This window comes from Erinaceus europaeus, chromosome 4 (genome assembly GCF_950295315.1).
Source record: "Erinaceus europaeus chromosome 4, mEriEur2.1, whole genome shotgun sequence".
Taxonomy (NCBI): Eukaryota; Metazoa; Chordata; class Mammalia; order Eulipotyphla; family Erinaceidae; genus Erinaceus; species Erinaceus europaeus.
Window position 1 is genome coordinate 115,923,694 of NC_080165.1, and position 15,760 is coordinate 115,939,453.

At 42.1% G+C, this 15,760-nt stretch overlaps 1 protein-coding gene across 3 annotated transcripts in view; it reads right to left on the reverse strand.

Annotated features, from left to right (window-relative positions):
* Positions 1-7,905, reverse strand: part of MYB (MYB proto-oncogene, transcription factor) — a 44,090-nt gene extending 36,185 nt beyond the window's left edge. Inside the window, exons 1-3 of one of the 3 annotated variants that reach the window (XM_060190401.1) lie at positions 7,800-7,905; positions 7,146-7,310; positions 2,435-2,552 (exon numbers count right to left, since the gene is read on the reverse strand). In XM_060190401.1, coding sequence (XP_060046384.1) covers positions 2,435-2,552; positions 7,146-7,168 — 141 coding nt within the window. In that variant the 5' untranslated portion in view covers positions 7,169-7,310; positions 7,800-7,905. Of the gene's footprint in view, positions 1-2,434; positions 2,553-7,145; positions 7,449-7,799 lie in introns of those variants that run through there. The other 2 variants (XM_007520034.2, XM_007520038.3) reach the window with 2 other exon arrangements.
* Positions 7,906-15,760: the final 7,855 nt, after the last annotated feature.

The following is a 15,760-nucleotide window of genomic DNA, read 5'->3' on the forward strand; positions in this document are numbered from 1 at the left end:
ATAGTTACTAATGTAGCATATCATTTGAGATCAATCTGAAACTGACTCAGATATTGCTTAGTTGCATAAGGTCTATCATTAGGTCTATCATTTTTATTTTCTGGGTCTTAGCATTGTCATCTAAGCACTACTGTCATTGATGTCGACAGAGCTATTTGAGGATTATACGAGGCAATTATGTAAGAAATTTAGTATAATGCCTGGCAGTCACAGTAAGTGTTTTAAAATATAGTAACTGTTGAAAGTATTAATTTGTAGGAAAAATATAATGAGCTCCAATGTTCATTTCAGAGTCATTTAATTATAGTGATGAATATGATCTCTAGTAAAAAAAAAACTTAACTTCTGTCACTTAGTTCTTTCACATAAAAAACAGATCAGTTTTCTTTCTATTATTCTTTTTTAATTTATTTATTTGTGGCCAGAGCACTGTTTGGCTCTAGCTACTTGTGCTGCTGGTGACTAAACCTGGGACCTCTTTTATACAAATCCTGAACACAAACCACTGTGTGCTATCTCCCTAGTCCAAATATCACTTTTCTTAGTTAAATTTCACTTAAAATATTTTATTTATTAATTAATAAAAGATAGGAGGAGAGAGAGAAAGAACCAGACATCACTCTGGTACATGTGCTGCTGCTGGGGATTGAACTTGAGACCTCATGCTTGAAAATCCAATGCACTGCACCATCTCCAGAACCACTTAAACTTGATTTTTGTTGTCATAGTTTAAGTAAGATAAAACTTAATAGAATTCAGAAAATATTAAAGATCAAGAATAAATCTTTTAGCTGCATGGAAAGTGGTGCAGTGAGTGAAGAGTTGGACTCTTAAGCATGAAGTTTCAAGTTTGATCCCTAGCATAGCACACAGAGTTATAGTCAAGTTCTCATTCTCTCACCTCCGTTTTCTCTCTCTTATCAATACATTTAAAAAATCAGAACCCTTTCAGCTCACAAGTATCTTTCTAAACATGCTGTTTCAAGTGAATGAAAACCCATCACATTTCTGTAAGGAGATAGGTATTCCAACTTCCTTTCCCCACTCCAGTGGATGCTTGAAGTTGTGGATAGTGGTGAATCCTTCATAGCTTTTATTTTCCCGCTATGATAGAGTTTAATTTATAATATTGGCCACAGTAAAAGATTAAATGTAAGGGTTGGATGGTGGTGTACTTGAATGAGCGAACATGTTACAATGTGCAGAGATATAAGTTCAAAAGCCCCAGTCCCCACCTTCATGGGGGAAGTTCCATGAACTGGGAAGCAGTGCTTCAGATGTCTCTCTTTTTCTATCTCTATTCAATTATCAATAAATAAAATATTTTAATGGAAGAAAAAAGAAGACTAACGGACAATAATAAAATAGAAAAATTATACTATAGAAAATCGGGTGAATGTGTTTTCTCAAAGTGTCATTGCATATAACACTTTTGGACCATGGCTGACCATGGATAACTGGGATAACAGAATTTGCAAAGAAGTAATACTGTATTCTTCTTTGTGTCAAACAACTCTGAGTTCAAGGAACATACAATTAGCCTGAATTGACATTTAGCTCTGCCCCCAGTAGTTACATTCTACTGGTTAGAAAGTTTACAATAATTATAAGTAAGGACATACATTCAGTATTTGGAATATGCATACTGTCTGAAAAAATCAGAGATAACTTCACAGAAGAGGCAAGGTCCTCACAGGTAATGAAGGGAGTAAGAAGTGTAGGCAAGGGGATCGGGCAGTAGTACAGCGGGTTAAGCAAACATGGCGCAAAGTGCAAGGACCAGCGAATCCAGGTTCAAGTCTCCAGCTCCCCACCCTCAGGGTAGTCGCTTCACAGGTGATGAGGCAGGTCTGCAGGTGTCTTTCTCTCCCCCCTCTCTGTCTTCCCCTCCTCTCTCCATTTCTCTCTGTCCTATCCAACAACGAATGACATCAACAACAACAATAATAACCACAACAAGGCTACAACAACCAGGGCAACAAAAGGGGGAAACAAAAAGGCCTCCAGGAGCAGTGGATTCATGGTGCAGGCACTGAGCCCCAGCAATAACCTTGGAGGCAAGAAAAAAGAAAGAAGAAGAAGAAGTGTGGGCAAAATGACAGGAACAGAACAGGCAGGGGAAATAGATGAAGCATGAAGAGGATATTCAAATAATCACTGGATTGTCGGCAAAGTCCTGATGCATTTTTGCATGGAAAAACATGTCATGACTTTTCTAACAACCAAATACAATGAATCTGAAAATGGATGATACAGGGGGTGGGAAGTGTATGCAGCCCAGGCAAAGCAGAATAAGATCTCAAAGACACTACTATTGAATTTGAGAACCTAGCTGAATTTTTTTTTTCATAAACTGACATATTACACAGTTGTATGATTTTTTGTTTGTCTGTTTTATTTTTGTTTGTTTTTGATAATGTGATTAGTTAGTTACCTCTTCCCTGGTCCACCTCGTTTTCCCCAAGTGACGCTTTCCAGACTTTGGAAGTAGCCCATCATAGTCATGGTCACACATCTCAATGTCTTCATCATCCTCATCGCTACTGTATATACTGCAGAAACAAAAATGGGCAATTGTGGACTCAAACAAGTGGATTTAAACTATTGGGTTACAAAATATACACAAAACTCCTCAACAATCTTTTCAGGGGTTATGAAGAGAAAACTGAAAACCTGCACAACAAGATTATTTTTTGTTTTCTATTGCTCTAGTATCGAAAACTGGTTCTGCTGTTATTGGTATCCACAGATACAGCGAAGGACCTGGCACTTTGCTATTGCTCTGCATGTTTAAACCTGTTGTTACTGTTAGAACAGTGACAAGTTACACATTTGGCAACCTTCCAACCAATGAAAGTGTAAGTTTAAAACTTAATGTTAAGGACAATAAAATGTAAGAGAGCCTATGTTCTCTATGTAAGTACACACTCAAACTCTCTAGCATATGTCACATTGCTTAAATATTTCCCCAATTATAAACACTATAACCATGTTATTCCAGTGGTAATAACATTTATCTAAAAGAAAAAAAATCTGAGAAGCAATACACCCAGTAATATATTTACAGTCATCCCTTAGAGATTAGAAGATTAAGAAAATCTAAGAGGAAATTATATTTTAAAAATCTGAAGAAAGATATGGTCTTCATACAAACTTCTTTGTAAATAAAATTAATATCAAATGGTCAAAACTCCATGTCAGGCTAATCCAATTTGTGGCCCATTTTTTAAAAAATCAATTTAGTATTTAATTCACCTACCTGAGTATTAGTTGTACTTACCCCTTTATATATATATTTTTTTTACCTCTGACTAAATGGTTATTGAAATATCTTAAAATATAGCTAACTCAAAACTGAGGAATTTGCCCTGGTGGCTTTTGTTGTTGTTGTTGCTTGTTTGTTTTTTTGTAGATACTTTATTTTTAATAAGAGAGAAAGATACAAAAACACCAGAGCACTGCTCAGCTTTGGCTTACAGTGGAGCTAGGGATTGAACCTGGTACTTCAGAGTTTCAGGCATGACAGTCTTATGCATGCCCATTATATTGTCTCCCTATCCTTATTGTTTATTTAGCAGCATTTTTATTTGTTGGCCAAAATTGAATATTGATTATTTTTGAAGTAACTCTATACTTAATGTTTATTAATAATATACTAAATAGATGTAATTTTCCCATTTTTTCATTAGTGATTTAATAATGATTTAAAAGATTATAGAGTCACAGGGGTATAGTTCCACACTGCACTGAAGACCAAAGTTCAGAGATCCCCTATGCCCTGCTCCACAATAACCATCATAGTTTCACATGCAAGTAATTTTAATGTTTACTTTTGTTATATACTTATAAAATTTAAGATTGGGGAAAATGATTCTATCTTAGAAAGTTCACTAAAAAGTAGCACTGTAATACTGAGAAGAAATCCATTAAGCAGGCCATTGAAAATAGTAATAAACATTAATACAATAGAAATTCTTTTTATAGGGAACTCTGTATTCCTATCAGGTTTTACTTTTCCAAACTAACTCACAAATGATCATTACCCAATTCCTACAAATCAGCCAAGAAAACCTGGAGATTCTTATAACTTAAAAACTATTATTTGGGGCAACAAATTGAAGGCCAAGGATGCTTGACAACAAACAAGATACTATTCAAACTTAAAGTGCTGCCATAAAAAGTTTCTCAACTGTATTTGTAATCTATGATAGTTTCTTTTATGTAGTGTCTTTAAAAAAAAAAAAAAAAGAGCCCAATACTGTTTTCCACTGCCAGCAAGAGGCTTTAAACAATTCTGATCAATAATTTAATAACCACAGTAGACCACCTGCAACAACAACAGAAAAACATTGTAGGGTGAAAAAAAATGTTCTAGGTCCTCAGTGTTGATTTCTTTTAAAATATTCATAGGGAATTCCTTGGAAAGCCCCCAAGTGAGGTGGCATGCTTGTGCAACATCTGGGATACCAAGAAAACCAGAGTACTCAGAAAGTGGAGCCATAGACTCAACTCAGTTTAAGTTTTTTAATTTGGGTGGATGAGGAAATCACATTGTCAGAACTGAGGCCTATGTTTTTCAAACTAAGCACCTTCTTCCTTGGGAACAACTCAACACTTAAGAACAAGCAATGTATTCACATGCCTATAGGGGGCAGCAATGCTAGTTGATCCATACTAGAGACCAAACCCTTCTAAGGTTCTGGAAGCAAAGGTGTCACTCCTAGCTTTGCCTCCACCTACCTACAAAACTTGGAAAAATCACTTCCTCCCTCTCAGGACAGCAGACCCTGCCTGTTTAAAGGGCATGAATTCCATTTCTAAAGTACTTTTTTTCTGCTACTAGATGATGACTCCATGCCTCTAAAAAGTAAAGAACGGGATCAGAGATATGCAAAACCAGAACTTTGAAGGAAAGTTGGCATATAACTTCTGCTGGTCCCGAAGAAGCCATTAAAGGAGCAAAGCAAGCCTTGGGTTGCTCACACTCAACTCCTGGGCACCTAGCTCGCTTTTGAACTATACATGCAGTTTCCTTGCTGTAAGATGTCCCAGACACCTAAATAGCAGGATTAATTTCTACTAGGGCCCTGAAATAACTTTTCCTTTATCTCTTCTGACAAGATCTCAGACCCAACAGTCAGAGCACTTTCAAAGGCTGATTTCAGGCTTGAAGCACTCCCCACCTGCTAGACCTGCTGCGGTTACAAGAGTACAACTATGAATGTTACATTCTGTCAAGGAAACAAACTGTGCAAAGAAAAGAGATGTTGGGGGTTGGGAAGAGGGAGGGGAGTAGGAGGAAGTGCCTTGTGGCCGCCACAGTGATTCTAGAAAAGGGGTTCAAATTTATTTCGCTGACCTGGTTAATAATCCCTGTCGAGTCGAATCTCGCCTAAGTAAGAAACGGCTATGAGGCCGCAGCGGAGTTTCTCTCCCCCACCCACTCACCCCCAGTCCTAGGGCAGGTTCAAGACTCCCGCCCCTCCAGGGCTCCTCCCCTCTCCGCTACCTGGGAGCCTTAGGGAACCTGCGTGGCCCGGCCCCGCGGGGATAGTCAAGATCTCCGAGCGCGGAGCCTCTACCATGCCTCCTCCCAGAACCCCATCTTAGTTCTCTCCTTCTCTTCCCAGTTTCTGCATGGGGGTAGGTGGGTGGGTGGGTGGGTGGGATTGGGTTAAGTGACCCTCGGTTGCTCTACTATTAGGTTTAAAGACAAAGGTTAAATCTTTAAAGCAGCGCACCCCCGTCCCGCCCCGCCAGGCTCTGAGAAGGGAACCCCTTCACCCCCCACCCAGGGGGCCTCCCTTTTTTTACCCTCCAGTTCCCCGCCAGACCTTGGCGCTGCTCCCGGCCCTGACCCAGCCAGGCCCGAGGGTGTTGCAGCAGGACTCACACCCACGGTCTTTGCAACTTCCCAGCACCTCTCAGGAGTCCAGCGACCGCCAGTTCAAAAACACAGAAGTACAAGAAAACCAAATGACTACGAGCAAAAGAGTGGGCTTGCTCCCCTCCTTCCCCCAAAAAAAAACCAACACTCGGGAGGGTCATTCCGATCACCCCTGCTTAGCCCTGGCGACGTCAGACGGCGGGAGCTGGGCGCGGCGCGGAGACCTCAGTGGCTTCCACGTGTGCGCGCCGGGCAGGACCTACAACCCGGGAAGAGCCCGCGGGGCACAGCGCGTCCCGGTTGCGCGGCAGCCGCGTGGGATGCAGCCCGGCCCAGTCCCTTCAGTGACTGTCGCCTAGCTAGCTCCCTCTGCACCCAGTCTCTCGCTGAGTTGCGGCGCTTCCAGTCGGGCAGCTTCTGAGAGACTCGTCAAAGTGGGAGCAACAGAAACTGACAGTTCAGCTCAGTATTTGCCTCCCTCCGCACCCACTTCCCCATCAGACCCCCCAAAACCTAAGGGGACTACGCTCAGTATCTCAGTGTGTACCCCCTGCCAAGTGCGGTGACATGTGTGGCGCGAGCGCGTGGAGGTGCGTGGGTACAGTGTGCATTAGAAATAACAGCTTCTCAGAGAATAATTGTTAGAACCTTGAAAGCCAAAGCTTAAAACAATTTGCAAATGTATCCCTTCCCTCCCCCCCACCCCCCAAATCTTCTTCTCAGCCGCCTGTCAGCTGACACTTCACCGCCTCCATAAAGAATGAATGAAATTTAAATGAACTACCTGCAGCTACCAAATAATCCGGCATTTTCTCTGTATCTGCCATATGCTCTGCACTTCTAAGTCCAAACAGATCGCAATGCACCCAACAATTACTCTGGGACTCCCTGGCCAATGCCCGCAGCACCCAGCCAGAGACCAAGTGGACTCCCTGGGGAGGGTAGGTACCTAACAGTTGACCCTTGAGTGGAACACGCTGCTTTTTTCTCCTCGGAGAGGCACATATCCGCGTGCAACTTGCAAAATAAGCCACTGGGCGCGCTTCCTGACGTCCCAATGTATTTCCCGGGTAAGATTTCCTATCCACCAGTCGCTGGAGCGGATTCTGTTGTCGAGGTAGGAGGTAGGGACCTTAGTTCCTTGCAGCATCTGACAGCCCCGAAAAAGATCCAGGGACAAATTCCCACCTGCTCTCCCGGCCGGCGCCGGCGCCCCGCGCGTTCCACCCCTAGGCCACCGGTCCGAGCCCTCCGTTACCTGTGTCGGGGTCTCCGGGCCATGGCGCGGCGGGCGCCGGGCTCCCCCGGGAGCCGTGGGGACCGCACCGGGCTGCTGCCTCCGCTGCCCGCCGCCTGCCTGCGTTTCCTTCTAGCTGCGCAGCGGCGCTCCGCACGGCGGGGCGAAGTTTCTTGGGAGAAAGAACTGGAGGAGGAGGAGGAGGAGGTCGCCGAGGAGGAGGAGAAGGAGGAGGAGGAAACAGGTTGGTATTAAAGAGTAAACTCTGTAAACAGAGATGCCATCAAACAAAGAGCTTTGGACACTCCCCCTCCCGCCAAATCTGGCGCCCCTGCAGTGCGCACGCGCTTTGCCCGCCGCCTCCGCGGTCGCCTAGACTGCCGCCCGCGGGGCTGTGGGGCCGGCGGGGCAGCCGCTCCCCTTCGGCTCTCGCGCCGCCGCGCTCCGCCTGGCGCGCCGTAAGGTGCAGGCGGCGCGCGGGCGGAGAGCCCGGGGCCAGGAGGGGCGGCCGGCGGGGGGGAGGTGAGGGGGGGCGGCGGCGCCTTTTCCAGAGTAAACCCCGCGGCCGCTCGGGCCCGCGCCACGTCCAGCTGATGCCGCCTCCTTTCCTTGGCGGCGGCTGCACAGCTGTCGTCCCACTTGGCCGAGCTCACAGGCACCAGAACCCGAGCTCACCCGGCTCAGATTCACTGCTGCGGGGGCGGTCACGGGCGGCGCGTTGGGGAAGACTGAGTGATAAGCAGGGTTTGAAACTACTCTGGAAATGGGTATTGGAGCGGGGTGAGTAGTGAGGAAGGTATGGGACCGGTTCATAGAATGGTGGATTAACCACACCCCCACCCCCAATAATGAGCAATACGAGCGGGACGGCAACTATCACCACCCACAAATGAGGCGCCCAGGCCGAGCTTTCACTCCCCTCCCAGATCCTGGAGCTGACACGCCTCAGTCGCCCCAGTCATATTGTCATATGTCCTTCACTCTCACCCCGGCACACGCCCTGCCCCACCCACCACCCCTTGCAGACCAGGTGCCTCCGTCCCTGCACAGCTCGCTTGAGCACTGCGCGCGCGCACTGGGTCACACACCTGTACAGTCTGCCGCATCCAAAAGAGACCGCCCCTCGCAGATGTGAGGAAACCCTCCTTAAAAAAAAAGTATAGCAGTTGGTGATACAGAGGTCAGTATCTATGCTTCAGTAAGAGAGCTAGTTTTAGGCTGAGTATGAGAGCTCTGCTTTCAGGAGATCAAAATCATCCAACACTTTTGTTGGTTTAACTGGGGGTGCTGGTAGGGGTGCTGGTGGGCTCCCGAAGAAGTAAAGGCAGAAGAAATGTGCTGAATGTATAAGGATTGATGAATGGGGTTTTTTAGGGGAGTTTTAGTTTTACTTCCGCTTATAGACTTGTATCATTGGGGATTTTTTTTTCATTCTCTATACACACTCTTCATTTTTTTCCCCTTTAATCTTAATAGGAGCTTGAGACTACTGCTTGCTGAGTTTGTGGGTGTCCCATGTCCCATGTGCCCCGGGAGTTCAAACTTAGCTCAGAAGGCACTTTTCTTTTATATATATATATATATATATATATATATATATATATATATATATATATATTTACTGAAATGACTCAGAATTATATTAAATGGAGAAACGTGATAGTTTTCAAGACTATGTTTTAAACTTTCTTAAAATGCAATACAATTTAAATCCCTTATAAAAAATTATTAGTTGCTAGAACAACACTGAAAAAATAATACTGAAAGGAAAATAATGGGAAGTATTACAGTTCAAAACTCTCAAAGACAAGCACTTTCAAGTTAGATTATTTTTAACATCCATATTTATTGATTCTGTAATAGTTTTACCATATATAAAGTAAGCAAAAAATTAAAAATCCCTCAAGGAATTCAGCCTTTGGGGTTTCTTTATGAATCTGACATGATTCCCACATGCTGCTCTGTGACACAAAAATATCTGAACTCTTACAAAAAAGAGTTTATAGTCTTTTTTCTGAGATTTTTAGCAGGTGAAATTGTTCTATGATTCTGAAACACCTTTTGATTATAAAGGTATACAATTCTATTTTGCTTCCTTTGTGTATCACTTCTCAATGTATTGTCTGGAAAGTTTATAATATTTTCATTTCCCAAATATTTTAGGGGTAAAAGTTTACATTAAAAATTGTGAGGAGGCTGAGTGGTGGCATACCTGGTTAAGTGCACACATTACAGTGTGCAGGGATCCAGGTTCAAGCCCCCGGTCCCCACCTGTAGGGGGAAAGCTTCACAAGTGGTAAAGCAGGCCTGCAGGTGTCTCTCTATCTCTCTTCTGCTCTCTCTACCCCTCCCCTCTCAATTTCTGGCTCTCTCTATCCAATAAATAAAGATAATTTTTTTAATTGTGAGGTGGTGGCACATTTGGCTAACTGCACGTATTACCATTCACAAGGACCCGCTTTCAAGTCCCCCGCCCCACTCACAAGGGGAAAGCTTTACAAGCTGTGAAGCAGTTCTGCAGGTGTCTTATCTTATCTTATCTTATCTTACCTTTCAATCTATCTTCCCCTCCTCAATTCTCTCTGTTCTATCAAGTAAAATAACTTTTTTTTATTGTTGTAGTTATTGTTGTTGTTATTGATATTGTCGTTTTTGGATAGGACAGGGAGAAATGGAGAGAGGAGGGGAAGACGGGGGGGGGGGGGGGGGGGGGGGGAAGATAAACACCTGCAGACCTGCCTCACTGCCTGTGAAGCGACTCCCCTCCAACCGGGATCTTTACACAGGTCCTCGCGCTTGACGCCATGTGCGTTTAACCTGCAGCGCTACCGCCCCCCCTTAAAATAACTTTTTTATAATTTATTTATTTATTTATTTATTGGATAGAGACAGCCAGAAGTCGACAGGGAAGGGGGTGATAGAGAGAGAGATAGAGAGACACCTGCAGCACTGCTTCATCACTCGCAAAGATTTTCCCTTGCAGGTGGGGACGGGGGCTCCAACCTGGGTCCTTAAGCAATGTACTATGTGCGCTCAACCAGGTACGCCACCACCCAGCCCCTGTAAAATAACTTTAAAAAAATATATGGTGTGTGTGTTATTGAATCCAGAGTCTCACACATGCATTCTACTGTTGAATGTCCTCCATGCCTTTTTTTGTTTTACTTTTTTTTTTATGAGAGGGAGAGTCTCATAGACTCTCGTTCATAGATTTCCATAGTCTTTTGTTGTTGTTACTGCTTTTCTTTGAAACCAGGGCCATGAGATCTACCTGCTGAGTCAGTTTCCCTGTCTCTCTTGGGTTTACTTTTTTTTTTTTCAGGCATGTGACAGAAAATACTTATAAACAGGCATAGCTGGATGAACAGTATACATGCAATAATTCTTACCGGCTAATTTTGGACACATTGCTACCCGATATAGAAAGAAATAAGTGGTGTTGACAAATTCTTGTATGGGTGAACATATCATTTTCAAAGATTGCAGATTATTTTTTCCATAACTGAATCTATGAATTTCTTCTTAATAAAACTATATCTATGAATTTCTTTTTAAATAATTGTTACAGATGTATTTTTAAAAAGATAGTCTTATATGTTTCATTAACATTACATTTTAATGCTTACACTTTATCATATCACTTTTCATGTTTTATTTGTGTGTGCGTGATAACATTTTATTGGGAAAATAATGGTTTAGAGGAAAGTTGTTGACAAATGGGTACAACTTCTTATCTCCCATTTGTAGGTGTCTGAACCATATTTAAAAAAAAAAAGATGTACTGTGTCAGTTGTTTTAGTTGTGGGAAATCTGGGATATGGCTAAATTCAGATACAGAGTTTTATTTGCAATGCACTAAACAGGAGTCAGCAAACTATGCTTTTTCCATTCATAACATCATCTCCCCAGACAATAACTTGCATCCACCTGCATATCAGATTTCAGGCTTAGAAAACAAACAAAAAAACCATTAGTATAGTCATGGGCCCTTTGGAATACAGTTAAAATAGGCCCACTAACTATCTACAAAACAGAGACCCCCAAATCTCCATCTGCACTATTCTAGCCTTTAGGTTCATGATTAGTCAACAATTTGTTTGGCTTTATATGCTAACTCTTCTTTCAGCCACCAGGTTCCAGATGCTAGCATGATGCCAACCAGACTTCCCTAGGCAGACAACCCCACCAATGTGTCCTGGAGCTCTGTTTCCCCAGATCCCTGCCCCACTAGGGAAAGAGAGAGAGAGAGAGAGAGAGAGAGAGAGAGAGAGGCTGGGAGTATGGATTGAACTGTCAACACCCAGGTTCAGTAGGGAAGCAGTTACAGAAGCCAGACCTTCCATCTTCTGCATGCCATAATGTCCCTTGGTCCATACTCCCAGAGGGATAACGAATAGGAAAGCTATCAGGGGAGGGGATGGCATACAGAATTCTGATAGTGGGAATTGTGTGGAGCTGTACCCCTCTTATCCTATTTTTTTGTCAGTGTTTCCTTTTTATAAATAAAATTTAAAAAAAAAAAAACCCTGGGTCCTTATGCACTGTAGTGTGTGTGCTTAACCAGGTGCATCATTGCCCAGCCCCACAAAATATGCATTTTTTATAGATACCAAAATGTTTTCTAGAAAAGCAGTCTCCAGATAACTGAGTGATAATCTTGGTGTTCGACTGAGGACAGATACATTTGTGCTTTTCTCTCACCACTTTCCTCTACCTCATTTCCTTTCCCCTCACTTGGGCTAAGGATTCGTGCTTTCAGTAACCAAAACCACTTCAACTACATGGGAGAATTGCCACTAATGACTCCAGAGTTGTGACAACCTAATCTTTCTTTGCTGCTAAACTTCAGTTTTTAGATTTGAAACTTTCAAGAAAAGGAATCACTTGATCACTTACAGATCACCATTATGGTCCTCTTTAAGGAAACAAACTTTATTTATTAGATAGAGGCCAGAGAGAAATAGAAATGAGGGGGAGAGGTAGAGTGGGAAGGAGAGAGACATCTGCAGCACTATTTCACCACTTGCAAACCTTCTTTTCCCCACAGGTGAGGGTGGGAGCTTGAACCCTGGTCCTTATGCATGGTAACATGTGTGCTCCACTGAGTGCACCACCTTCTGGCCTTCACCTGTTACTCTCAAAACATTGGAGAAGTACTAAGTTGAGAAATATATAGTAGAGATACCAACTCCAGTTTTTTGCCTGAGATCAACCCTATGTTGGCTCACAGGAGAAGTGCTGCCTCAGTGCATTAGGTTTCATGGAGATATAGGAGATAATGACCAAATAAATTGTATTTTTAATTGATTCCTAAATTTGGCAATCCCTGTTGGTTTATAGAATTCTGGAGATTCTCAGAAACTTATAAATTCCTATGACAGTATGATGAAGGGAAGATATTACAGAGAAAGAGAAAAGTCTGAGCAAAAGCATACAACCCGGAACCATAATATGAGATCCACACACAAGGAAAAGGAGCTTTCCAGATTGCCTGGAGCCAGGAGAGTCTTAAAGGCCAGAAGTGAGTATATATGTATATTTATGTGTGTGTGTGTGTGTGTGTGTGTGTGTGTAGTGTGTGTTGAATGAAAGAACTATTTATACATTATCAGAGTTGTACATTTGGAAGATTGAAAAGTATAGTGAGATAGATTGAAGTAGGAGGAAGAGGCCAAAGTAGAATTGGTCAATTACTTGGTCTGGACTAAGATTAAAAAGTAGTGGGCATATTAGAAGAACATTTCACATTTGGTAAGATTTAGCAGCTGATTGGATGGATACTGGAGACACCACTAATAGAAATAGGGAAGTTAAGAGGGGAAGATAAGTGTGCAGTGAGGAAATTCAAAGAAGAAAGTGAATTTAGATTTTTGGTATGTTAAATTTGTGGTCTCTAGGATGAGATCTGGGTAGTTATTCAGCAGGTGGAAGACAGTATGGAATCAGAGCCTGTGGGAGAGGTTGAGGTAGGGCAATGGTGTGCCAGAGCTAAATTTTGGGAGGCAGTTGTTAGACACAAACTTTTATTAAAAATTAAAGTTGGAGTCAGACGGTAGCACAGCAGGTTAAGCGCACGTGACGCAAAGTGCAAGGACTGGTGTAAGGATCCTGGTTCGAGCCCCTGGCTCCCCACCTGTAGGGGAGTTGCATCACAAGCGGTGAAGCAGGTCTGCAGGTGTCTATTTTTCTCTCCCCCTCTTTGTCTCCCCCTCCTCTCTCCATTTCTCTCTGTCCTATCCAACTACAACGACATCAGTAACAACAATAATAACTACAACAATAAAACAACAAGGGCAACAAAATGAAAACTAAATAAATATTTAAAAAATTAAACTATGCACACCTACATTAAATATATTACATTTAAACAATATAGTAGTAAAAATTCCTAGCTTCTTAATACTCTTGAGGTTGTTCATTGTATCTATATAATGTAATTACTGTTTAAAATGTACTGGTATGTATAGCTTTCAAAATTTGTGTTCAGTGAAGTCATACTGGTGGCTTGAGATTGACTATTATTGAACTATTTAATCATGAAAGTAACAAAGCCTACCCCCCCAAAAGGGCCTCCATTTTCTCTGAAAAAAAAAAGCTGATCAATAATGTTTCCAGGACAGGATTAGGTAAATATTATATTTAATAGCTATCTGCATTACTGCAAAACTGCTATATAATGCATGTATAGAGAGATTACCATAAGATAGTCTTTGGGGTAATATTTAAGAGGTTTAAAAAGGTCCAAAAGATTACCTTGAAAATATCCATGTCCCTTTATCTACCCTTCCCCCTACCCTGTGGATGTACGTATGAATATTTGTCTTTTCTTTTGATATAATGATTTTGCCAACTGAATTTGAAAGCTTTCTGATTTATTTTGAAAAAAGTGTTTCTTAGGCAGTGACCTTCAAAAAATTTTGGCCTTGACAATATGAAATCCACCTTGCATTCCATCCCAACACACACATACACATACACATAACTACAATAAGTTTTCACGAAACAATACTCACCTAGTTACTAACCATGTAATCTGCTGTGTTTATCTTATCCCATTCCACCTCATCCCATCCCAACTCAACCCTCTTTACCCCACCCCACACCACTCCATCCCAACCCTTTCTATCCTATTCCACCCTGCTATCTTTTCCTATTCTAAATGCATCCTGGTCGGGAATCTTATTTTGTGCCCTGCTTATATCCCTAACCACAGTTTGGAAACATAGTTGAGATACTGGAGTTTTCTTAGTTAATTCTTCCTTTCTGTCTCTATACTTCTTCCACATGTGCTAAAATTTCAAATTAGCAACTTTCAAAGCCAGTCAACAAAATAGAAAGTTTTAATTAATATATTTTCTAGTATAAGTAACAACAATAGCATGTAAGGGCATATAGGAGTAACAAAATGGCCAGGGTATCCAAGTTTGTTTATCAAACGTACATGCTGAATACAACTTCTCCAGGCCTCACATACAAAAACCTTTAAAGTGTGGATCTCAGTAAAAGCTTTAAAGGTGCTTCTTGCCTTTAATATGATTTTCTCCAATATACCTAGGTCTCTCATTTTTCTTCTTTATACCTGGAAGTGTTTATACCTACTTCGTGTCAGACACAATGCTAGGTTTAGTCTTATAGGAAGAAGCAGGTCTCTTGCTACATGATTCTTATATACTCAGGTCATATGTCTATTATCTCCATTTTCTTCTAGGTTACTACTTCACCATGAATTGCAACATCAGCCCTGTAACTGTATAGTCTGTCCCTCACCCAGTCTCAGCTCAAGTTAGATCAATCTCATTATAACCACTTTTGGCAGTTTAGTCATATGTGTAAAAAGCCTAACGGGCTTACCTAATGTCAAAACAGATTAAGATCTGAACTCCTTGATTTGGCATTCCCTGCCTAGAGCTTGCTTCTGTTCTGGCACAACCTAACCCACAGGGTTGATGGTACTTAGTAATTGGTGGCTCATGTACCAACCAATCAGAATGGGCCTGGCTATGGACACTATGTGTTACTCAAATGGAGTACGCTGGCTGACTACCTTTACACTTTACAAGCAATCTTATCTTTTACTATGCTCTGTTTACTCTGTTTCCTATTTTAAAAAAGCATTGGCAATCTCAATATCTTTACATACACCACATTTCCTGCCTTCAATGTCTTCCTTTCTTTGTTCTACTTACTTAAGTGTCATTCATATTTCAGGTTTCACTGAAGCTCAGCTTTCCTTCTGAAGTCCTCTTAGACATCCCTAATCCATAATCATCACACCTAACAGTGAGTTGTGTTAATGCCTACTTCCCCTGCCTTTACTCTTTTATTTATTTATTTTTTTTCCCTTTTGTTGCCCTTGTTTTATTGTTGTGGTTATTATTGTTGTTATTGATGTCGTTGTTGTTGGATAGGACAGAGAGAAATGGAGAGGAGAGGAAGACAGAGGGGGGCAGAGAAAGATAGACACCTGCAGACCTGTTTCACCGCCTGTGAAGTGACTCCCCTGCAAGTGGGGATCCCGGGGCTAGAACCAGAATCCTCATGCTGGTCCTTGCGCTTTGCACCACGTGTGCTTAACCCACTGCACTACCACCCGTCTTTTTAAAAACCATTTGACCTAAATTGCCATTTCTGTCTGT